Source organism: Macaca nemestrina, chromosome 11 (assembly GCF_043159975.1).
Source record: "Macaca nemestrina isolate mMacNem1 chromosome 11, mMacNem.hap1, whole genome shotgun sequence".
Lineage (NCBI taxonomy): Eukaryota > Metazoa > Chordata > Mammalia > Primates > Cercopithecidae > Macaca > Macaca nemestrina.
Genome location: NC_092135.1, coordinates 116,437,153 through 116,461,700, shown reverse-complemented (window position 1 = coordinate 116,461,700; position 24,548 = coordinate 116,437,153). Strand labels below are relative to the sequence as shown.

At 54.2% G+C, this 24,548-nt stretch overlaps 1 protein-coding gene across 7 annotated transcripts; it reads right to left on the bottom strand.

The window, feature by feature from the left end:
• Positions 1-3,982: 3,982 nt before the first annotated feature.
• LOC105481337 (solute carrier family 11 member 1) lies at positions 3,983-19,419 on the bottom strand. Of its 7 annotated transcripts, none has more exons than XM_071073372.1 (15): positions 19,065-19,404; positions 18,346-18,479; positions 16,974-17,096; positions 16,079-16,198; positions 14,615-14,721; positions 14,118-14,188; positions 13,722-13,789; positions 13,399-13,554; positions 11,002-11,160; positions 9,111-9,200; positions 8,881-9,000; positions 6,962-7,111; positions 5,581-5,597; positions 4,986-5,139; positions 3,983-4,846 (listed from the first exon to the last, which is right to left on the bottom strand). In XM_071073372.1, exons 1-15 carry the CDS (start codon positions 19,069-19,071, stop codon positions 4,736-4,738), a joined length of 1,587 nt encoding a protein of 528 aa, XP_070929473.1. In that variant the 5' UTR covers positions 19,072-19,404; the 3' UTR covers positions 3,983-4,735. The 7 variants fall into 7 exon arrangements, 5 of the variants coding, with proteins under 5 accessions (XP_070929473.1, XP_070929474.1, XP_070929472.1 ...); XM_071073373.1 differs by having other exon boundaries at positions 4,948-5,139; positions 5,581-5,654; positions 19,065-19,403; XM_071073371.1 differs by having other exon boundaries at positions 5,581-5,654; positions 19,065-19,392.
• Positions 19,420-24,548: the final 5,129 nt, after the last annotated feature.

Genomic DNA, 24,548 nt, shown 5'->3' with positions numbered 1-24,548 from the left:
TGGGACCGACGCGGCTAGGCGGACTGGGAGGCGGGCCGGGCCGGGTTCCTGCCGCGCTCCAGGGGGCGTCGCCTCCCTTCCTGCCGCCCGCCGGCGGGGCTGAGCCTCTGCGGCTGCGTGGCAGGCTCGGCACCCGGCTCACCGTTCCAGGCCGCCGAGCGCCTTGGGCCAAGGCCCGCCCGCGCGGAGCGCCCACGCCCGGGAGTGCACGAGTGCGGCGCGGCTCCACCTCTGCGTTTTCTGAGGACTCGGGACTGGAGGCTTCTTGGTTACCTCGTTGAGGACTTGGGGATAGCGCTACCTCATCTGTAAAATGGGTCTTCTCTCCTGTCTGGTGGTCGCAAAGGTCACTTCGCAAGGGCGTCATGAGCCAGCGAAGGCGCTGCTGGCTTGAAACAGCTGTGCAAACCTCAGAATCACGGTCTTGACTAGGACGGTCACCGCCCCCCGCAGCCCCTGGGCAAGGTGCCCCTGGTCTGTAGGGCGTGAAATTTCAATTCCCTGCCCTGGGAAGTCCCCTGCCGACCTCTCCCCACGGCCCCACGCGGGGACCCGCACGTCCACCCGCCGCGCACAGGCCACCACGCATTCCCGCCTGGAGAAGTTTTCGTATGCGCTGTTCTCTCCGCGTAGCCAAATTCCACCGACCTCGAGGAAATGCCACCTTCTCCAGGGGCCTTCCCAGGTCCCCTCCCCTGGTCCCCTCCCCTGCCCCCGTTCGCCAGCCGCCCTGTGATTACTGGGGGTGCGGTGGGGGTCACTGGACTCGCTGCCGATCCCAGGAGCCCAGCACGGCGCCGCACGCGGTGGGCCCAAAGCCCGACCGTGGGGACCTCAAACCAGAGGCCCTCAAGGCTCGTTCCACCCGGCCTGTGGCGCAGTGCTAGGCACTTGGGAACGAAGGTCCCTGCCTTCTCGCGGGAAGCCCCTCCGTGGTGCGCGCCGTGGGTCTGCGGGTTGGTCTTGTCACTCGTCATTACTATTCTGTAAGTTAACCATTTAAAAACTAATAACGCCAAGCCCGACAAACACGCCTCGGCACTTCCTCCCCTCCCCGCTCTCCCGCGGGCCTCCGTGGCGGGGCGGGGCGGGCGCGTCCTGTCCCGTTCGGCCTCCGGGTGCGACGCGGCGCACGTCCGCCAGGCCCTGCCGAGGGGGAGCCGGGGAGGGGAGGCCCCGCGCGGGGGCCGGGAGGGGAAGGGAGGGGAGCGGCGCCTGCCATTAGGCGCGGCGGCTTCGTGCCCTGAGGCTGGGAGCAGGGGCGGGAGGGGACTGTCGGGGACTGATACCCCAGCCCCCGGGCTGGTTCCCTCGGCCCTCCTCCTGCTTCTGGGTAGCCCACGGGGCGGCCACCATTGCGCTTCCCCGTGATCGCCACGCGCTGCTGGCGCTCTCCCAGGCCTGCTCTGGCTGCGCCCCCTAACCTCATTTACCCCTTAGAACGGCCTCCTTATCCCATTTCACAGATGAGGAAACTGAGCTTCAAGAAAGGAAGCGACGTTCCCCCGGTCTACCGGCGAGGGCAAAGGCGGGATTCCAGCCTGGGAGCGGGACATCTGTCTCCCCTGCGGTCCGGCCCCCTGGGTGGGGCCTCAGCTTTATCTCCGGATGCGGGGCCCTCATGACCCCAAAAGGAAGCGTGTGGCGAGGGACCGAGTGGAGTCGTGGCCTCGCCCTTGGCCTGGGTTGGGTGGCGCGCCTTCCTCTCCCTCTGTGAAGGGGGCTGGAACCTGGCCGGCTGTCCCCCCACCCACCATTCCCAGACGGGCCATCCTGAGCTCACGGGATTCCTCAGGAATGCCCCACCTCCTCCACCCCAACCTATCGCCACTTCAAGTCTTTGCCCGTGCTGGTCTTTTCCCAGGGAGACCTAACTCCTCCTCCCATGCTCCCAAGGCAGCAGAGGCAGCCGCGCCTTCTGCCTGGAGCCCTGGACTTCTCTCCCCACGCCTCGGGGCAGGTAGTTACGGAGTGACTCGAGAGGCCAGGATTGCGTGGGGGGAGGGGGTCCTTCGGGTGTCCTCCCTCGGGGGGTTGTCTACACCCAGCTGCTCTCTATCTCTACAGGTGGAGCTCGCTTTATGCACTCTATTTTTTGTCTGTTTTATCGATTCGCACCCCAGGAAAAATAAAATCATGGAGGCCACAAATCAGAAACGGGGAGGGGCAGGAACGGGATTCAGCAAGATGCTGTCTGGCACCTGTGGATTTGGAAGCGTCCCTCCCAACCCAGCCCCTCAGCTTCCCCATCTGCCAAACGGGGCTGGTAAAAGCCCATCCCAGGGGGATGGGGGGAGCGGTGCAGAAAGTCGGGGTGCGCTCAGCAGGCTCCTGGGGAGTGCCGAATGCGACCACGCCCTCCCTGAGAGGCCTAAAGGGAGCCTCCAGAAGAGCAACTCTGCACACTTCTTCCTGGAGGGTCGATTTGAGCCCGGGCTGGGAGAACCAGAGCTACAATGGGTGGAATGGGGGCAGCTCTAAGTAGACGCCTTCCAGTCTCCAAACGACTGACCTTGGCACGACCTCATCACTAGCCCTTTGCCCAGGCCCTGGGTAGCCCCTTAGCCGACCCTCCGTGTCTTCTTGACCAACCTGCCCATTCCTCTGCCGTCCCCCCATTCCTGCCCCACAAGATCTAAGACGTCCCCAGAAGGCTTCATGTCTTGGCAGATGTGCACAGACGTGTCCCCATGTTCCTGGCACTCTCATTCCTCCTGGACTGTCCTGTCAGCACTCCCCCCTACCTCTGACCCCCCTTCAGCAAGATTCAGTCCCCTTCCCAGGCCGGCCTCAGGGGCAGCGCCCTTCACCGCATCCTGCCCCAGAGACTTGTTTGCACAGCTGTCTCCCGCCACTGGAGTGTGGGGCCCTTGAGAGCTGACATCTTTAATTCGGAACTTTGCCTCCCTCCCCCACTTGTAACACAGGGCCTGGCACAGGACTGGCACTCAATGCCAAGTGAATTCACGAGAGGGGTGTGTAGGGGGTACAACTGGGGCACTTCCAGGAGGCCAAAGGATCTGGGAGATGCCTTTCTTCGCTACACGCCCCCCCATCTATCTTTTTCAGCTGGCATGGACTCATCTCCAGTGCCAACCCTAGAGGAGGCGGGCGGCCCTCTTGCCCAGGTACCCTCTGCAGCACTTGCCCAGGTCGCACAAGCCCGGTCCCATCACTTTTCTCTTTGAGGGACCCACTCGCATCGTTGCCCTTTTAAGAAAGAGGAAATTCTTCTCATAAACAAGCGTCCGGACCTGAGCGCGGAGCCAGGCCGCCCGCCCTGCTGGGTCCCCGGGAAATCGGGGGTTCTTTCAGGTGCAACACCCGGCCCAGTTCAACTCTGGGGAAAGGCCCGTTAGTGTCTCCTCGCTGCGGCTCTCCGCAGGTCCTGGGCTGGGGTCCGAGGGACCCGAGGAGGCTGGAGGAGGGACTTGGGGGAGCCTAGAAACAGCCTAGGGAGCGTCTGTAAAGTGCAGGCCCTGAATGGGGCGAAGGGGTGCTCAGTCGCTCCCTAAGGCAGAGGGGACTCCCCGCCCACACAGCTTCCCCCGACCCACTCTCCCCAGAGGATTCTGGGGCCCCAGGGCGCGAGCCCCGAGCGCCAGCCTCCCCTCGTCGTTCCGCCTGGCGGGGAGGGGGCGGGAGGGCCGGCGTCGTGACTGTCTCTGCCCCTAGGGGGAGCAGTCAGCGGAGAGGGAGCGCTAACGGCGCGGCGTGGGAGTCGCGGCCGCCGGGTCCCTTGAGGAAACAGCAAATAACTTGGCCCTCAGAGGCACGGGCTCTTGGGTTCCTTATGACCTGGTGCCTGACGGAGAAAGAAGCGCGCCTCCGTTTTACTGTCTGGAAAATGGGTTGCAGGCGGAACAGAAAGGCTGCGGCGAATAGGAGCGGACCAGACCCTGGCGTAGGGGTCTTCTAAATGTTTTAGAGACTCCGTGCCTTCCCGTTTCCCATTCCCTGCTCCTTTGGACGAGAAGGGAACTAGTATTTATGTAACTTTAATCAGGCCGGGTGCAGTGGCTCACGCCTCTAATTCCCAGCACTTTGGGAGGCGGAGGTGGGGGCGGGATCACTTGAATCCGGCAGTTCGAGACCAGTCTGGCCAGCATGGCAAACCCCGTCTCTACTAAAAATACAAAAATTAGCTGGGCGTGGTGGTGCGCGCCACTCCCGGGGCTGAAGCACGAGAATCAGTTGAACCCAGAAGGCGGAGGTTGCAATGAGTCAAGATTGCGCCACTGCACTCCAGCCTGGGACACAGAGGGAGACCCTTTCCCTGTCTCAAATAAATAAACAAACAAACAAACATTCATCAGACACTATTTCAAGCTCCAGTTTGGAGCCTGTGTGTCTCGCCCAAGTCCCCAAGTCCTTACCCCACCCCCCACCCATCCTTGGGCTGGCAGGTCACGCCTGAAGGTGCTCAGTAAATACCTTTTGAAATGTTTTTTGTTTGTTTTGTTTGTTTTTGTCCCCAGTGCCAGGCACTGTGTTAAAGTGCTCAACCTCCATAACAAGGGTGGTGGTGTCTCTATTTTACAGATGAGGACACTGAGACCCAGAGGTTAATCACATGGCTGTGCTAGGAAATAGCAGATCCCTAAAGCCCCTAAAGCCCTAAAGGCAGGTCTCAGGAACTGTCCCACTCCATCCTGCTCCCTGCATGCGCCCCCTCCACATCCAGCAGGCCAGTCACGCCACGCATGCCACTCCCAGCCAGGCCCCGGGTGTGGGCCTAGGCAGAGGTCTCCCCTTTCTGGTCCTCTTCAAGGAGCCCATACAGGAAGTGGTGGTGGGAGCTGTGGGCCAGAAAGGTGGCTCCGTGGGCAAGGCAACAGGTCCAGACCTGGCGGAGGGGCGACCATGAGTTGGGGAGAGGCCAAGACCTCTGGGGAAGGCCCAATGTGTCCCCACAGACCCTCCCCATTGGTTGCCTCCGGTCCTCACCTCACCCATTCCCAAGGCATCCCCTGGCCCTACTGTACCAGGTAGGTGCTGAGACCCAGGTAGGCTGCGGCCAGCAGGGCTGCAAGGCCGAAGTAGGCAGGGTGGGGCAGGCTGGGCAGGTAGCTGACCACGAAGTAGAGGTTGATGGCGCAGACTAGCACCATGATGGAGGAGGTGACGACCTTGCTCAGCCTGGGGGACACGAGAGAGGCTCAGGACTGGCTGGCTGCAGCTGGACCACCTGCATCTACTTCTCTTCATCTCCCAGTGCCCACACTGGGGGTGGGGGTGGATACACAAAGGCCGCTTCTCTGGGCTGTGGGACCTGGAGCAGACAGACCACCTCCCCACCTCCTGCCTCCTGGGCCCTCCAGGCTACACACTGGCGGGATTTGGCAAGAGCTGAGTCTGAGGTGAGGTGAGGAGCTCAGGCTCTAGAAACAGGCCTCCGCCCTGGATTCCAATCTTGGTTCCCCAACTTGCTAGCTGTGTGACCCTGGGCAAGTTCCTTAGCCTCTCTGAGCCTCTGTGGCTTCACTGGCATAATGGGGAGAATTGTAGCTCGTACCTCTGGGTGGCTGTGAGGATGAAATGCGGTGATGCAATCCAGCACTTGGGAAGGGGGGTACTCACGGGCCATTGGCAAACTCCTGCATGAGGGCGGGCATGCTGGTGAACGTGAGGATGGGCAGCACGGCGAATGGGAGCTGGGGAGAGCAGCAGGAGCCTAGGCTGAGGAACCCTGCCTCAGAATATGGCAAGGGTGGGGACAAGATGGGCGTGGCTTGTCACCCTCTGGGTGGGTGTAAGCTCAACTGCCCTAACCACAGTGATCCTACTTCCCCGTCTCCTGCCTTCTCAGGTTGTGGGCTCCCAGGCAGGAGAAAGTGTTTGGGGGCTCTGGCATCAGGTTGCTTCAGTTTGAATCCCAGCTCTGCCACTAGTAACTTAACTGAGCGCATCAGTTTTCCCATCTGTAAAATGGGATAATGAGCCTGGGCAACATACATAATGAGCTTTTCTCTCTACTTAAAAAAAAAAAAAAAAAGGCCGGGTGCGGTGGCTCACGCTTGTAATCCCAGCACTTTGGGAGGCCGAGGCGGGCGGATCACAAGGTCAGGAGATCAAGACCATCCTGGCTAACACGGTAAAACCCCGTCTCTACTAAAAAAAATACAAAAAACTAGCCGGGCGTGGTGGCGGGCGCCTGTAGTCCCAGCTACTTGGGAGGTTGACGCAGGAGAATGGCGTGATCCCGGGAGGCGGAGCTTGCAGTGAGCTGAGATCGTGTCACTGCACTCCAGCCTCGGCAACAGAGCGAGACTCTGTCTCAAAAAAAAAAAAAAAAAAAAAAAAAAAAAAAAATTAGACCTGCCACGGTGGCTCGCGCCTGTAATCCCTGCACTTTGGGAGGTCGAGGCAGGTGGATCACCTGAGGTCAGGAATTTGAGACCATCCTGGCCAACATGATGAAACCCTGTCTCTACTAAAAATACAAAAAATTAGCTGGGTGTGATGGTGGGCGCTTGTAATCTCAGTTACTTAGGAGGCTGAGGCAGAAGAATCACTTGAACCTGGGAGGCAGAGGTTGCAGTGAGCCGAGATCTTACCACTGCAATCCAGCCTGGGTAACAAGAGTGAAACTCCATCTCAAAAAAAAAAAAAAAAAATTAGCTGGGTGTGATGGTGTGCACCTGTAGTCCCTGGTACTCAGGAGCCTGAGGTGGGAAGACTGCTAGCGCCTGGGAGGGCAAGCTGCAGGGAGCCATGATTGAACCACTGCACTCCAGCCTGGGTAACAGAGGGAGACCATCTGGGGCCGGGGGAGGGGGGAAGGATAATGGTGATTCCTACCCTCCTGCCCCCAGGGTGGCTGTGGGGACAATGGAAGCCTTGTAGGCAAGGTGTGCCTAGGACAGGGCCTGGCAGGCCCAGGCGAGGCTCAGCATGCGGGTTGCTGGCGGTCCTGTTTAGCTCAGCAGCGGGCAGGGCTGGTGGGTTTCGTGCATCTCACCAGCAGGCTCTGCAGCACGTTGAGCAGATCATTGAGGCCGGACAAGTCCCTCAGGTCCCGGAAGACAGCCACAAGCACGGTGGGCAGGATGGCGCAGGAGCGGGTGAGGAGGACGCGGGCGAAGCGTGACCACCGCAGCCTGAGGAATCCCTGGGGTAGGGGTGAGCTCCTTGGTGGGGAGTAGACAGGACTGGGGATTCCAGAGGAGAGATCCTCTGTAGTCCCTCAACTGATTTATCCCTGGGGGCATGCTCTGTTTTTCCACTGTTGAATTGGGGGCAGCTCTGTCCCTAGGCAGCAAGAGGGGGTGGGTGGGGAGAAATGGGGGGCTCCCATCCCATAGCTGGCTGCTGAAGACTAAACAGTTTGGGGGAAAAGGCTTCTGTTAGTCCTGGGTCTGCAGCTTCCGGCAAGTCGCCTCATCTGTCAGGATCTCAGTTTTCTCATCTGTAAAATGGGGCTTATAGTGTTGCCCTCTGGGCTACGTGAAGGAAACAAAAGCTGGGTGGGGTGGCTCACGTCTGTAATCCCAGCACTTTGGGAAGCCAAGGCAGGAAGATCACTTGAGCCCAGGAGTTCAAGACCAGCCTGGGAAACATAGGAAGACCACATCTCTACAAATAACTTTAAAAATTAGCCCGGTGTGGTAGCATGAGCCTGTGGTCCCAGCGACTTGGGAGGCTGAGGATGAGGCTGCAGCGAGCTGTGATGGCACCATTGCACTTCAGCCTGAGCAACAGAGTGAAATCCTGTCTCAAAAAAGAAAGAAAGAAGTGCGGAGGGGAGGGGGGAAGAAAGAAAGAAAGAAAAGAAAAGGCCGGGAGCAGTGGCTCACGTCTGTAATCCCAGTACTTTGGGAGGCCGAGGCAGATGGATCATTTGAGGTCAGGAGTTCAAGACCAGCTTGGCCAACATGGTGAAACCCCGGCTCTACTAAAAATACAAAAATTAGCCGGGCGTGGTGGCGCATGCTGATAATCCCAGCTACACGGGAGGCTGAGGCAGGAGAGCAGGAGAATGGCTTGAGCCTGGGAGGCAGAGGTTGCAGTGAGCCTAGATTGAGCCACTGCACTCCAGTCTGGGTGACAGAGTGAGATCCTTTTTTTTTTTTTTTTTTTTTGAGACGGAGTCTCGCTCTGTCGCCCGGGCTGGAGTGCAGTGGCCGGATCTCAGCTCACTGCAAGCTCCGCCTCCCGGGTTTATGCCATTCTCCTGCCTCAGCCTCCCAAGTAGCTGGGACTACAGGCGCCCGCCACCTCGCCCGACTAGTTTTTTGTATTTTTTAGTAGAGACGGGGTTTCACCATGTTAGCCAGGATGGTCTCGATCTCCTGACCTCGTGATCCGCCCGTCTCGGCCTCCCAAAGTGCTGGGATTACAGGCTTGAGCCACCGCGCCCGGCCCCAGAGTGAGATCCTATCTCAAAAAAAAAAAAAAGAAAAAAAGAAAAGGCCAGGCTCAGTGGCTCACACCTGTAATCCCAGCACTTTGGGAGGCCAAGGCGGGCGGATCACGAGGTCAAGAGCTTGAGACCAGCCTGGCCAACACAGTGAAACTCCGTCTCTACTAACAATACAAAAATTAGCCAGGCGTGGTGGCAAGTGCCTGAAATCCCAGCTACTAAGGAGGCTGAGGCAGGAGAAGCTTGAACCTGGGAGGGGGAGGTTGCAGTGAGCCGAGATCGCACCACTGCACTCCAGCCTGGGAGACAAGAGCGAGACTCCGTCTCAACAACAACAACAACAACGACAAAAAAAAAAAAAAAAAAAAAAAAAAGAAGAAGGAAGAAAACAGAAAAGAAAGAAAAGAAAAAGGAACCACAAGGCCCGGCCCGGAGCCCTAGCCTCCAGTAGTGTGCCTGCTGGAGTGTCCAAAGTGTCCTTGGACCCCTTGCCCGCCCGGGACCGCCCCCTGCCCCACCTCCATCACGAACTGTCCCGCGTAGGTGCCCGTCATGGTGGAGCTCTGCCCGGCCGCCAGGAGACCTATGGCCCAGATGTAGAGGGCCGCGGGGCCGAACAGGCAGCCCAGAATCACGCCCTGCAGGGACGGAGTGTGGTCGGACCGGTGGCCCCGCCCTAGGCCCCGCCCCTCGGTGGGCGGGGCGGGCGCCTCTCTGGGCCTCGCCCTCCCCGCCCACCCTCGCTCACCCCCTGGTAAATGTCCACGGCTACGGTGGCGTTGTTCATGGGGAAGATCTTGGCGTAGTCGTGGAGGCTGCTGTTGGCACAGATGTTGAACTGCGGTACCAGGGCAGTAGAAGGAAGATGTGAGGAGCACGCTTAGCCTTGGGAAACTGGACTGCCTAGCCTTGACCAGGGTTCCAAAACTGGTGGCCCAAGGCTGAATGTGGCCAGACATATTTTGTTTGATTAACAAAATAAGTCGGGTTTTGTTTTGTTTTGCTTTTATGTTTTGTAGAGATGGGGGTCTTGTCATGTTGCCCAGGCTGGTCTTGAACTCCCAGGCTCAAGCGAGCCACCTGCCTCAGCCTCCCAAAGTGCTGGGATTACAGGCATGAGCCACCGCGCCCGGCGGGTTTTTTTTTTCTTTAATATGGATTTGTTGCCAACATTTAAAATTGAGAAGGCCTGGCATGAGAACCCAGTTTCCAGCTTCTTTTTTGTTTGTTTTGTTTTTGTTTTTGTTTGAGACATAGCTTCGCTCTTGTTGCCCAGGCTGGAGAGCAATGGTGCAATCTCGGCTCACTGCAACCTCCGCTTCCTGGGTTCAAGCGATTCTCCTGCCTCAGCCTCCCCAAGTAGCTGGGATTACAGGCATGCGCCACCACCCCAGCTAAGTTTGTATTTTTTTTAGTAGAGACGGGGTTTCTCCATGTTGGTCAGGCTGGTCTTGAACTCCTGACCTCAGGTGATCCGTCCGCCTCAGCCTCCCAAAGTGCTGGGATTGCAGGCATGAGCCACCGCCCCCGGACTGTTTCCAGCTTCTTTTATGTTCGTAAGAGCTGGCATCAGCACAGAGACAGCTGGCTGCCATGCCCGCCTCACACTGTCCACTTCCCACAGCTCTGCGCCTGTCTGATCTTGAAGACAAGGGTTTGCAACCCCGATGTTGATCTCCCTCCTTGTACCGAGGAACAGAGTGAGATCCAGGGAGGAGTATGACCTCCCAAGGTCACAGAGCAAGGCAGTGGCAGTGCCCAGGTCCTTGGAGGCCTGGCCACACCTTCTCCCACAGGGCTTAGCATTCAGGAAGCCCCCAACCCTGACTGCAGTTGTTAGAGCCTCATGACTGAGATCCACTCAGAGGGGAGGCAGACACAGGTCCCAGATCCCAGAGAGTCAGGGAGGAATCGCCTAGCTCCTTTTCCAGTATTAGCACAAATGTCACCTCTTCCAAGAGCCTTTCCTGACCACCTGGGCTAATGCAGACCCCACTCCCATACCCCCAACTATGCTTCTTCACCCCCTTTATTTCTTCCCACTCTGCACTACCCTTCGGGATTCATTCCTGTCTGCTCACCTCGCTCCCCATTTAAGCTGCAGAGAACTGGGTCTTTGTAGCATTGACTGCTGTATCCCCAGAGTCTAGGATGTGCTTGGTACATAACAAATGCTCAGCCGGGCATGGTGGCTCACACCTGTAATCCCAGCACTTTGGGAGGCCAAGGCAGGCAGATCACAAGGTCAGGAAATCGAGACCATCCAGGCTAACACGGCGAAACCCCGTCTCTACTAAAAGTACAAAAAATCAGCTGGGCATGGTGGCGGGCGTCTGTAGTCTCAGCTACTTGAGAGGCTGAAGTAGAAGAATGGTGTGAACCCAGGAGGTGAAGCTTGCAGTGAGCCGAGATCGTGCCACTGCACTCCAGCCTGGGCAACAGTGCAAGGCTCCATCTCAAAAACAAACAAACAAACAAATGCTCGATGATTATTTGCTGAATGAATGATATCTGCCAACAGGGAAGATTATCAGGGCAGAGACTCAGAAGGGCTCAGCTGCATTGCCTAGGGTCCTCGGCAAGGCTTACAGGACATAAGTACGCGTGTGGCCTCAGGTGCAGGGGAAAGTGTGTCTCACCGCAGCCTGGTTGGTTTGCTGGTAGAAGGCCTGCCCAAAGACAGCCATGACAAAGAGGTTGATGATAAAGGAGACGGACAGGGCGATGGTGGCCTCAATCAGGAAGTACATGTTGGCTTCTCTGATGTCCACTCGGCGGGTTCGGTCTATCTCTCGAGACTACAAAAGTCAAAGGGAGAGGGAAGTGCCAAAGTCCCTCAGAGTCACCACAGTGTCCCCCACCCTCACACTTCTATGTTCTCCCCAAAGCCCAGGACCTTTTCAAGTCCCCTGCGTGGCAGTTTGGGACAGGCTCAGGTCAGCCGATGGACTCCTACATCTCTGTTCTTGCCACAGCGGCCTGACCACTGCGAGCCACTTTGTGGGTGAAGCAAGGCTGGCCTTTGAGGTCGCTGGCTACCTCAGGTCCTGACACGCTCCTTCACTCACCTTTTTCCATCCTCAGACATGTCCGGCTTACTTTATTTTGTTTTTTAGAGACAGGTCTTGTTCTGTCACCCAGGCTGGAGTGCCGTGGTGCAATGCATGGCTCACTGCAGCCTCCAAATCATGGGCCCAAGTGATCCTCCTGCCCCAGCCTCCTGAGTAGCTGGGACCACAGACACACATCACCACAACTAATTTTTTATTTTTATTTTTGTTTATTTATTTTATTTTTTTTGAGACGGAGTCTCGCTCTGTCACCCAGGCTGGAGTGCAGTGGCCAGATCTCAGCTCACTGCAAGCTACGCCTCCCGGGTTTACGCCATTCTCCTGCCTCAGCCTCCCGAGTAGCTGGAACTACAGGCACCCGCCACCTCGCCCGGCTAGTTTTTTTTGTATTTTTTTAGTAGAAACGGGGTTTCACCGTGTTAGCCAGGATGGTCTCGATCTCCCGACCTCGTGATCCGCCCGTCTCGGCCTCCCAAAGTGCTGGGATTACAGGCTTGAGCCACCGCACCCGGCCTAATTTTTTAATTTTCTGTAGAGACAGGGTCTTGCTGAAGCTAGTCTTGAACTCCTGGGCTCAAGCATTCTCCTGTCTTGGCCTCCTAGAGTGCTGAGATTACAGGTGTGAGCCACTGTTAGGCTGTTAGAGACCCAAGCCTTATTCATTTCTGCCCATGGCCTTTGCACTTGCTTTCCCTCTGCTTGTAATATCTTTTCCCTGATCTGCTTCCCCAACTTTCAGTCATTCTCTATCGTATTTCTCTGTTTTGTTTACTTCAGAGTCCCTTTCACAATTATTATTATTATTTTTTTTTGAGAGGGTCTCGCTGTGTCACTCAGGTTGAAGTGCAGTGGTGGGATCTCAGCTCACTGCAGCCTCGACCTCTGGGACTCAAGCCTCAACCTCCTGACTAACTAGGACTACAGGTGTGCACAACACCCAACTAATTTATTTTATTTATTTTTTATTTTTTGTTAGTAGAGACAGGGTTTCACCATGTTGCCCAGGCTGGTCTCAAAACTCCTGGGCTCAAGCAATCCACCTGCTTCCCAAAGTGTTGGGATTACAGACGTCAGCCACCTCGCCCAGCTCTACAGTTCTTTTTCTCTTTTTTCTTTTCTTTTTTTTTTTTTTTTTGAGATGGGAGTCTAGCTCTGTCACTCAGGCTGGAGTGCAATGGCATGATCTCCCCTCACTGCAACTTCCGCCTACTGGCTTCAAGCAATTCTCCTGCCTCAGCCTCCCCAGTAGCTGGGATTACAGGCACGCGCCGCCACTCCCGGCTAATTTTTTATATTTTTAGTAGAGACAGGATTTCACCATGTTGGCCAGGCTGGTCTCAAACTCCTGACCTCGTGATCCGCCCGCCTCGGCCTCCCGAAGTGCTGGGATTACAGGCGTGAACCACCGCGCCCGGCCTATAATTCTTTCCTTTGTTTGTTACTTGGCTTGTTGTCCGTCTACCCTACTAGCACGGAAACTCTAGAAGGGCAGGGGCCTTGACTGTCTGTTCCTCCCAGCGCACAGTAGACACTTTTTTTTTTTTTTTTTTTTTGAGACAGTCTCGCTCTGTCGCCAGGTTGGAGAGGTGCAGTGGCGGTGCAGTGGCGCGATCTCGGCTCATCGCAACCTCTGCCTCCCGGTTCAAGCGATTCTCCTGCCTCAGCCGGAGTCGCTGGGACTACAGGCGCGCGCCACCACGCCTAGCTAGTTTTTGTATTTTTAGTAGAGACGGGGTTTCGCCATGTTGGCCAGGATGGTCTCGATCTCTTGACCTCGTGATCCGCCCGCCTCGGCCTCCCAAAGTGCTGGGATTACAGGCGTGAGCCACCGCGTCCCGCCTGACCCTCAATTATTACAGGCTCCGAAAATCCTGACGGAAGGAAGGGGAGGGGCTCCAGGCTTGGAGGCGGGGCCAGCATGGCTCCGACTGAGTGGGGGTCTCCTTTGCCCTCCCCGCTGCTCACCTTGACCAGGGCCGAGTGCAGGTAGATGTTGTGGGGCATGATGATGGCGCCAACAATGCCCACCGCCTGCAGCAGCTCGGGGTGGCCGCAGCCCGGGCACGAGGGCAGGAGCAGGCCCCGAAGAAGCGCTCCCTGGTCAGGACGCGCCACCACATACTGCAGGGAGGAGCCTGGTCAGGACAAGCCCCGCCCCTCGCAACCACGCCGCGGTCATCATTTCTCAGCCTCCATCCCACCCCACCCCCACGCAGCTAGCGGCCAGAGGGAAGGGAGAGGAATAATCTTGGGGGGTCCGCAGGGGGGTTGCAGCACTGGCTTCCTACCTCATAGCCAAAGGTCAAGGCCATAATGGTTATAAGGAGTCCAAAAAAAGCTTCCAGCTTCCGCAACCCTACAGAGCAGAACAAACCAAACAAACCAACGAAAAAAATCTGTAACATCAACAATTCGTAATGGCTAATACTACGAGCGCTTTCAGGCACAGTGCCAAGTGCTTAACATTTGTTACCTCACTCAGTCTTCACAACCACCCTCTGATGTCTGTGCTATTATTTCCCCACGTTACAGGTGAAGAAAGGGATGTCCAAGTAACTTGCTAGAGGCCACCCAGGGAGAGTGAGGGAGCTCAGGTGCGCTCAGGCAGTTCGATGTCAGAGCCCTTCTCCCAGTAGAGCACCCTCACCACCACCACTCCCCTATGAGATGGGGTGTGCACCCACCATAGTTATCGAGGAAGAGGAAGAAGAAGGTGTCCACGATGGTGATGAGGACGCCACCCCAGAGTGGGATTCTGAAACCAGAGTGACCCGGGTCAGCCCAGCCTGGTCCAGGGGTCTGTAACTCCTAGGTAGCCTCAGGGCTGGAGACAGGAATCTGGCCTCCTGGGAGCAGGACCCTAAGTGCCCCCAGACAGCTAGGGCAAGGGGAGTGGGAGTGTGGCATAGAACAGTCGAGGCTGGGCAGAGCTAGAGGAGAGACCTGGCACCCGGCGCAGCAGGGAGTTTGGGGCTGCAATCCCAAAGTCCTGCATGACTCACATCTGTGTTACTTCAGACAAATCACTTTACATTTCTGGAAAATAGGGCAGCAGCCCTGCTTCAGAGGGGAGAGCAGGATAAAATAAACTCTGGGAGGGACTCGTTGAGGGGAGGGGACGGGAAGTAGCAGCAGCTGTTCTCGGCCTGGCCTGAAGAGTTGGGGTACACTGGGGCGGTACCGTCCAGCTGAGAGCAGATTGAATGCAATGGCCGTGCCGATGACTTCCTGCATGTCGGAGCCCACAATGGCTAGTTCGATGGTCAGCCAGAGGAGTGTGCGGGGCACCTATGGGGAGGAGATAATCCTGCATTAGGGGTGGGCCGGTTATTTGTCTGTTGTCTCAGACTACATTTACAAGACAGTCTTGCCAATTGGCTTCCTATATTATGTAGGAAGAGCTTACAGGAGATGGAAAGGCAGAGATAAACATTTTTTTTTTTTTTTTTGAGATGAAATTTCGCTCTTGTTGCCCAGCCTGGAGTGCAATGGCACAATCTCAGCTCACCACACTCTCCCCCTCTCAGGTTCAAGCGATTCTCCTGCCTCAGCCTCCTGAGTAGCTGGGATTACAGGCATGCACCACCATGCCCGGCTAGTTTTGTATTTTTAGTAGAGACGGGATTTCTCCATGTTGGTCAGGCTGGTCTCGAACTCCCGACCTCAGGTGATCCACCCGCCTCGGCCTCCCAAAGTGCTGGGATTACAGGCGTGAGCCACCTCCCCTGGCTGAGATAAACCACTTTTTCCCCTGCTTCTTGTGGCATTTCTGGCAGTGGCACCAGGCAACCTGGGCTCTGACAACACTAGTGGCCATTTCATCAACGTCAATAATGCTTCCAGGAGCTCAGCAGCAAAGGATGGCTCTGGGGCTTGTGCCAGGGGTGTAGCAGCTTTCTGATCTTTGGGTAACACCCTCTTCCCTTGCCCCCCAAGCCCTCCCAAACCTTTCAATCCCTGCATTCAATACCTTTGAAATGTCTAGTGCTATAATTTCTGTTTTCCAAACTGGACACTCACAACAGCCAAGTCCCCAGGGTCCACCCCAGCCAATGACCATTCCTGAGCTGATGCCTCCCATTTTTTGTCTTGGGCAAGTCACTTTCCCAAATTTTAATTGCCTCTTCTATGAAATGGCATGCCTCTCATGTCCCTCTAGACTGTGTGCTATCAGTTTGAGCCTCAGTTTTTTCACCTATCAAATGGAATTGGGGCCGGGTGCGGTGGCTCATGCCTGTAATCCCAGCACTTTGGGAGACTGAGGTGGGTGGATCATCTGAGGTCAGGAGTTTGAGACCAGCCTGGCCAACATGGTGAAACCCTGTTTCTACTAAAATTACAAAAATTAGCTGATCATGGTGGTGGGTGCCTGTAATCCCAGCTACTCGAGAGGCTGAGGCAGGAGAATTGCTTGAACCTGGGAGGTAGAGGTTGCAGTGAGTTGAGATCCCATCACTGCACTCCTGACTGGGCGACGGAGCAAGACTCCAACTGAAAAACAAACAAACAACAACAACAACAAAAAAAACAAATAGACTTGGGACACCCCATGTGAGATGATGTGCTTATTTGATCGTGGAAGCTGGAAATGGCTGTTTGGGGTTTGGGGCCAGTGGTTCTCCCTGTCCAGGCCCCCCAAGCTCACCTTAGGGTAGTAGAGATGGCAGACTTCACCCAAGTCCTTGCCTGTCACCACGCCCAGACGTGCAGCCAGTCGCTGGCAGAGCAAGCCCAACAACGTGGCCCAGAGCAGCACCCAGAGAAGCTGTGAGGAGGCAGGGAGAGGCCTTCAACCAGAGTGGCCAGCCTCAGAAAGCCCCTGAGTTTGTGGTACCCTCCAACCAAGGACACTCCTTAGGGAGGGGGTGGGAGAGATGGAGTCCCATCCTGGCAGGGTGCTGGTAGTTCACGCCTGTAATCCCAGCACTTTAAAAGGCTAAGGTGGGAGGATTGCTTTGAGTCCAGGAGTTCAAGACCAGCCTGAGCAACATAGTGAGACCCCCATCTCTAAATAAATAAATAAATTACGCCAGGCGAGGTGACTCACACCTGTAATCCCAGCACTTTGGGAGATGGGTGGATCACTTGAGGTCAGGAGTTCAAGACCAGTCTGGCCCACATAGTGAAACCCCGTCTCTACTAAACATACAAAAATTAGCCAGGCGTGGTGGCGGGCACTATTTGGGAGGCTGAGGCAGGAGAATCACTTGAACCCGGGAGGCAGAGGTTGCAGTGAGCCAAGATTGTTCCACTGCACTCCAGCCTGGGCGACAGAGTGAGACTCCATCTCAAAAAAATAAAATTAAATAAGTAAATAGTTTTTTTTTTTTTTTTTTTAAAGAGAGGAGCCCAGTCCCCTACCCCCCACACAAATGTCCCACCTTCTGGTAGGATTGCCCTGGGGACCCTTTTCGGACCCATTTGTACTTAACACCAGCTCCCAGGCCACACTGGAGAAACATGGCCAGCAGGGGCCTTCAACACTTAGCCTGGTCACCTCCCTCTCGAACGTGTCCCCACTCAGGTCCCGACTTAGTTACTTTGAATCCCGCCACGGCGCCAGCCTGAAGATCTGACTCGATGTTTCCTGGGTCCAGGAAAGCAATGCTCATGAGGAAACCAGGCCCCGTGAAGGCCCATAGCTTCCGCAGGCTGAAGGTGCCCTGTGGGGGGTGGGAGGAGTAGAGTGAGGGGGTCCCATAGCTTCCGCAGGCTGAAGGTGCCCTGTCGGGGGTGGGAGGAGTAGAGTGAGGGGGTCCCATAGCTTCTGCAGGCTGAAGGTGCCCTGTGGGGGGTGGGAGGAGTAGAGTGAGGGGGTCCTGGGTATAGGGATGGTGGCAGTTCACCTTGGCCATCCCCTAGAGGAGCCCCAACAGGCTCGTCAGCCCAGCCCTGCCCTCCATGGCCCGTTCCTGGGTCTGCCACCCAGGGGATGGGGAGGGCATGGGTGGAGGAAGCAGCATGCTCTGATGAGTCACAGAGGATCTGCTTTCTGGATCTGCTAAGCTCAGCAGCCGGCTTGCACCTGAACTGCCTGCCCCTCTCAAGCCCTGACTTGTCAGGTCCTCAGAGACCCCACAGGGGGCTGTCTAAGGGGGTGAGGGGGCCAAGCCTCCCTGACCCAGCTCCTCCCTCCCCAGCCCCTTTTCCGACCACAGGGCCTCCTCTCTGTGGTCCACTGAGGTTATGATCCCCCACCCTGTTCCAGGGCATGGCCTATCGGCTTAGAAATCTGCTAAAGATATTGGAGGCTGGGAGCAGTGGTTAGCGCCTATAATCCCAGCACTTTGGAAGGCCGAGGTGGGCAGATTATTTGAACTCAGGAGTTTGAGACCAGCCTGGCCAACATGGTGAAAACCTGTCTCTACTAAAAATACAAAAATTAGCCTGGCATGGTGGTGCATGCCTGTAATCCCAGCTACTCGGGAGGCTGAGGCAGGAGAATCGCTTAAACTCAGGAGGCGGAGGTTGCAGTGAGCTGAGAGCATGCCATTGCACTGCAGCCTGGGCTACAGAGCAAGACTCCATCTCCAAAAAAAGAGAAGATACTGGAAATGCAGGTGACAACATCCTAGATGCTAGATGCCAGCCTGCAGCCTCCTTCACTTCTCCCTATGCCTTTCCTAAATGCTAAAACATGTCCTTAAGGCTCCAATCCCAATTCTCCCCAGGCCTCTTTTCCTTCATAGGAAAGCTGAGATTAATTGAGAAATTTTAGACAAATACTGAAGCACCCCAGCTAAGCCCTGGGGACGGAAGCAGGAAGGGGCAGTTGCCACTGTCCACCACTGCTGCTCAGACCTGGAAGGGACTTGTCACCCATGATCATAAGGAGACCCTATTCTCCAGCCCATGGGATCCCATAGGATCCTGTCAATCTTGCAAGCCCCCAGGAAGTTTCTAGCATCCCACCGGCTTTGTGTCTGGGATGGGGATCTTCTCACTCAGGTAGGTCTCTCTGGGAGGTGCTTGCTGTGGCCCAGGGCTGGTCGGGCTGGAGATGGAGCCATAGCTGGACCTGCTCAGCCTTTGGGGACCCTTGTCACCTGTTGGGGTACATGAAGCATGGTGAGTGTCCTGCCTCTTTCTGGTGGCCCAGAGTTAAACCCACCTGTTCCCTTGCTTCCTCCTCCCGGAAAAGTGGAAAAACTAAGGTCCCTGGCCCCCATCTTGGGTCTATCACCTCCACCTCTCAACCAAACATTCCAGATGTGTGGGACATGGCAGCTTCAGAATTACTGTCCTTTCATGTGAGGACAGATGCCCAGAGGCAGATCTCCTGCCACAGACAATGCAGAGAGACCCTAGGCTCGAAGAAGGGCAAGCTCAGGCCACATGTCTGCCCCTTGGCTGGACCCCTCACTTTCTCCGGCAGCCCAGAAAGCTCCAGGGGCTTTGATCCACAGACTTCAGATAAAGGAAAAGTAGACCCCTTAGGGGTGTGAAGGACCCCAACCCAGTGAGATTGAGTCTGATGTCCAGAACTGTGTTCTAGACCAGGACTCTCACGGGAGACCAGAGGCTTCCACGGGGGACCAAGGGCTTTCTTGCTTCCTTAAGTCTCCACCAGCCTAGTGACCTCCTCCACTCCACCCCCAAATCAGGCTCTGTCCCCAGGGGCCACTACTCACCTGTCATTGGAATGCCGAATTCAGGTACTCTGGGAGTGCGAGCAGTGCTCTGGGCAGCTCCTCAGCTTGCACCCCGTCTCTGGGCACTGGTGCAAGTGAGTGTGCGAGCCCACGCCCTGTTACCCATCCGTAGCTGAGCGTCCTGCCTCTTACATCAACATTCGTTTCGCATCGGCCAATTCACACATACACATAACATGGGGCGTTGTGAAACATTTTCCAAAGGCAGAAGTGGCCAGCCCTGGCGGAAGGGTCTGGTTACCCATGGAGTGGACCTTTGTTCCCCTCCCAGCCTGCCCTGTGCCCCACAATACATCTGTTTCCCTTCCAGGCACCCTGTGTTCTGTGCCTCCCAAGTTAGCTCTGATTTCAGACGCTTCTTGCCCCTTGTGTGTTCATGGCAATACCCCATGACCACACCCCTCTCTGCCACACACACACACACACACACACACACACACACACACACATATGCACACACACATACACACAGAGTCAGGTCTTTCTTCTCCTCTTCGATCTGGAGTTCCAAGGTTCGTTGGCCTAATGCGAGTCTTCATGTCCTCAAATGTCCTCAAAGGCCTCAGTTTCCCTTTGAGGGCCTCAGAGGAAAGGCACTGCAGAAGGGACATGAATTAAAGATTCAGGCCCAGGATGTCCCCAGAAGATAGGGCACTGGGATCTGGTCCTGGTTCAACCACTGATTCACTTGAGATTGTCACCAGATCATGTCCCCTCTCAGAGTTGTTTATTCTATTCTGCGCCCTTCCCTTTTTTCTTTTTTTTTTTTTGATTTTTTTAGAGACAAGGTCTCGCTCTGTCACCCAGGCTAGAGTGAAGTGTGAAGTGCAGTGGTGCCATCATAGTTCACTGCAGCCTCAAACTCTTTTTTTTTTTTTTTTTTTTTTGAGACAGAGTCTCGCTCTGTTGCCCAGGCTGGAGTGCAGTGGCACAATCTCGACTCACTAAAAGCTCTACCTGCCGGGTTCACACCATTCTCCTGCCTCAGCCTCCCGAGTAGCTGGGACTACAGGCAACCACCACCATGCCCGGCTAATTTTTTGTATTATTAGTAGAGACGGGGTTTCACCATGTTAGGCAGGATGGTCTCAATCTCCTGACCTCGTGATCCACCCACCTTGGCCTCCCAAACTGCTGGAATTACAGGCGTGAGCTACCATGCTGGCCTTTTTTTTTTTTTTTTCGAGAGAGTCTCACTCTGTTGCCCAGACTGGAGTGCAGTGGCATAATGTCAGCTCAGTGCAACCTCTGCCCTCCATGTTTAAGCAATTCTCCTGCCTCAGCCTCCTGAATAGCTGGGACTACAGGCATGTGCCACCATACCCGGCTACTTTTTGTATGTATGTATCTATTTATTTATTTATTTCGAGAGGGAGTCTTACTCTGTCACCCAGGCTGGAGTGCAATGGCACAACCTTGGCTCACCGCAACCTCTGCCTCTTGGCTTCAAGCAATTCTCCTGCCTCAGCCTCCTGAGTAGCTGGGATTACAGGCACCGGCCAACCGCACCCAGCCAATTTTTGTATTTTTTAGTAGAGATGGGCTACTAAAGAGACCATGTTGGCTAGGCTGGTCTCAAACTCCTGACCCCATGATCCGCCCACCTCAGCCTTCCAAAGTGCTGGGATTACAGGCGTGAGCTACGGCCCAGCATTTCTTTTCTTTTCTTTTCTTTTCTTTTTTTTTGAGATAGAGTCTCACTCTGTCATCCAGTCTGGAGTGCAGTGGCATGATAATGGCTCATGGTAGCCTTGAACTCCCAGGCTCAGCCTCCCGAGTAGCTGGAACCACAGGTGCATGCCACCAAGCCTGGCTAATTTTTGTATTTTTTGTAGAGGCAGGTTTTTGCCATGTTGCCTACGCTGGTCTTGAACTCCTGGGCTCAAGTGATCTGCCTGCCTCGGCCTCCCAAAGTGCTGGGATTACAGGCTTGAGCCACCGTGCCTGACCCAGTCAAAAACTTAGATGAAGTTTGGGAGGCTAGGGTGGGAGAGGCAGTCAATTTTCTGGCTCCTCATTGATGGAAGAGGCTGGAGGAACTAGAGAGGTATGGGAGGAGGGATGAATGATGGGTCCAGAGAGGAGACAGCAGCATTGTGGTTTGTCATTCACTGTGCAATCCTATTGCTAACGGTACTGTCACCATCCCTTGCCTCAGAGGTTTGCACGTATTTCCTAATCACTGCTTTGGGCTCGTGTGGGGATGACTAGGGTTGAGGCTGGGATGTCTTCCTTTTTGCATATTTTGTGGGATCTTTCCTGTAGTTAGGAACTCAGTAAGTGTAATTGATTAGCCATTGATTAATACGCTGCACAACCTCTAACTTAAGAGGCAATATAGTGTAATAGTTAAGAGCAGAGGTCCTAGGCTGCGTATCAGAGAGCAGGAAGCTACGTGAAGAGTTACAGAAATCTACAAGGGCATCTCCTTGGGTCTGGAGCTGTTGCTGAATACTAAACCTTGCATGGGTGGGGTGATAGTTCATGAAGTCTAATTCACTCAAAATTCCATATATAGCTAAATATAAAGCTATAGAATGTTTAGGAAAAAACCTAGGAGAAAATATTTAGGATCTAGGGCTAGACAAAGACTTCATAGATTTGATATGAAAACCATGATCCATAAAGGGAAAATTTGATAAACTGGACCTCATCAAAATTAAAAACTAAGTAAAGGCCAGGCGCAGTGGCTCATGCCTATAATCCCAGCACTTTGGGAGGCTGACGTGGGCAGATCACCTGAGGTCGGGAGTTCAAGACCAGCCTGACCAAAATGAAGAAACCCCAACTCTACTAACAATACAAAGAGAGGGGAGGTTGTGGTGAACCAAGATGGCGACATAGAACTCCAGCCCAGGCAGCAAGAGTAAAACTCAGTCTCAAAAAAAAAAAAAAAAAAAAAAATTAAAAGCTTTTGCTTGGTGAAAGACTCTGCTATGAAGATGAAAAGATAGGATATAGACTTGGATGACATATTTGTAAATTACATATCTGACAAAGGTCTAGTATCTAGAAATATAATAATATTTTAAAACTCAACAGTTAGGCTGGGTGTGGTGGCTCATGCATGTAATCCCAGCACTTTGGGAGGCCGAGGCGGGTGGACACCTGAGGTCAGGAGTTCAAGACTAGCCTGGCCAACATGGCGAAACCCCGTCTCTACTAAAAATACAAAAATTAGCCAGGTGGATTGGCACATGCCTGTAATCTCAGCTATTCGGGAGGCTGAGGCTGAAGGATCGCTTGAACCCAGGAGTCAGAGGTTGCAGTGATCCAAGATCGAGCCACTGCACTCCAGCCTGGGCAACAGAGTGAGACTCCGTCTCAAAACAAACAAACAAACAAAAAAACAAAAAAAACTCAATAGTTAAAAAAAATAGGCTGGGTGCCGTGGCTCACACCTGTAATGCTAGCACGTTGGGAGGCTGGGGAGGGTGGATCACGAGGTCAGGAGTTCAAGACCAGCCTGGCCAAGATGATGAGACCCTGTCTCTACTAAAGATACAAAAAATTGGCTGGGCGCGGTGGCTCAAGCCTGTAATCCCAGCACTTTGGGAGGCCGAGACGGGTGGATCACGAGGTCAGGAGATCAAGACCATCCTGGCTAACACAGTGAAACCCCATCTCTACTAAAAAATACAAAAAAACTAGCCAGACGAGGTGGCGGGCGCCTGTAGTCCCAGCTACTTGGGAGTCTGAGGCAGGAGAATGGCGTGAACCCGGGAGGCGGAGTTTGCAGTGAGCTGAGATCCGGCCACTGCATTCCAGCCTGGGCGACACAGCAAGACTCCGTCTCAAAAAAAAAAAAAAATTGCTGGGCATGGTGGTGTGCACCTGTAATCCCAGCTACTCGGGAGGCTGAGGCAGGAGAATCATTTGAACCTGGGCGGAAGAGGTTACAGTGAGCCGGGATCACGCCACTGCCCTCCAGCCTGGGCAACAGAGTGGGACTCCATCTCAAAAAAAAAAAATGTAATAATACAACAGCTAAGCGTGGTGGCTCATGCCTGTAATCCCAGAACTTTGGGAGGACAAAGTGGGTGGATCATGAGGTCAGGAAATCGAGACCATCCTGGCTAACACGGTGAAACCCCATCTCTACTAAAAATACAGAAAATCAGCTGGGCGTGGTGGCACAGCCTGTAATCCCACCTACTAAGGAGGCTGAGGCAGGAGAATTGCTAGAACCCAGGAGGTGGAGGTTGCAGTGAGCCGAGATCTCCTCACTGCACTCCAGCCTGGGTGACAGAGCAAGACTCTGTCTCAAAAACAAAAAACCAAAAACAAACAAAAAAACCCCCCACAACAATGAGTAATGAGAAATAGGCAAAAATAATGAACAGATATTTCACCAAAGATGATGTACAAATGGCATATAAACACACGGAAATATTTTCAACATCATTAGCCATTAGAAAAAATTTCAAATTAAAATCATAACAAGATTCTGCTGTTCAACTATCAGAATGGCTAAAATAAAAAATAATGATGACACCAAATGTTAGCAAGGATATGGAGAAACTAGATCACTCATATGTTGCTTGTGAGACTGTAAAATGGTAGTCAGTCTGAAAAAAGTTTGTAAATTTATTTTAAAAGTTTTTTTTTGTTGTTGTTGTTTGTTTGTTTGTTTGTTTGTTTTTGAGACAGAGTCTTGCTCTATGGCCCAGGCTGGAGTGCAATGGCATAATCTCAGCTCACTGCAACCTCTGCCTCCTGGGTTCCAGTGATTCTCCTCCCTCAGCCTCCCGAGTAGCTGGGACTACAGGTGTGTAACACCATGCCTGGCAAATTTTGTACTTTTAGTAGAGATGAGGTTTCACCATATTGGTTGGGCTGGTCTCGAACTCCTGACCTCAGGTGATCCGCCTGCCTCAGCCTCCCAAAGTGCTGGGATTACAGGTGTGAGCCACCATGGCCGGCCTAAAATTTTTTATTTAATTTTTAATTATTATTTTATTGTATTTTTTAGCGACAGGGTCTTGTTCTATTGTCCAGGTTGGAGTACAGTGGCACAGTCATAGTTCACTGCAACCTCAAACTCCCAGGCTCAAGTGATCTTCCAACTTCAGCCTCCCAAGTAGCCAGGACTACAGGAATCTGCCACCATACTGAGCTTACTTATTTATTGTAGAGACAGGATCTTGCTATGTTACCCAGGCTGGTCTTGAACTCCTGGGCTCAAGTGATCCTCCTACCTCATCCTTTCAAAGTGCCAGGATTACAGTAATGAGCCACCACATGCAGCCCCTGTAAATTTCTTAAAAACTAAACATGCATCTACAATATGACTTAGCAATTGCATTCCTTGGCATATTTCCCAGAGAAATGAAGATTTATGTTCACACGAAAATCTGTGTACAAATTTTTATAGCATCTTTATTCATAATAGCCAAAACTGGAAACTACCCAGATGTCCTTCAACAGAGGAATGGTTAGTCAAACTATGGCCCATCTATCCCA

Bases quoted from the DNA above. Each gene is read 5' to 3' on its own strand.
- LOC105481337 (XM_071073371.1), bottom strand. The intron at 17,097-18,345 runs GTGGGATGCTAG...CACCCCCCACAG, and splicing joins CCATCCCAGACACAAAGCCG to GGCACCTTCAGCCTGCGGAA. The intron at 16,199-16,973 runs GTAACTAAGTCG...GCCTCCTCACAG, and splicing joins GCGCCGTGGCGGGATTCAAA to CTTCTCTGGGTGCTGCTCTG.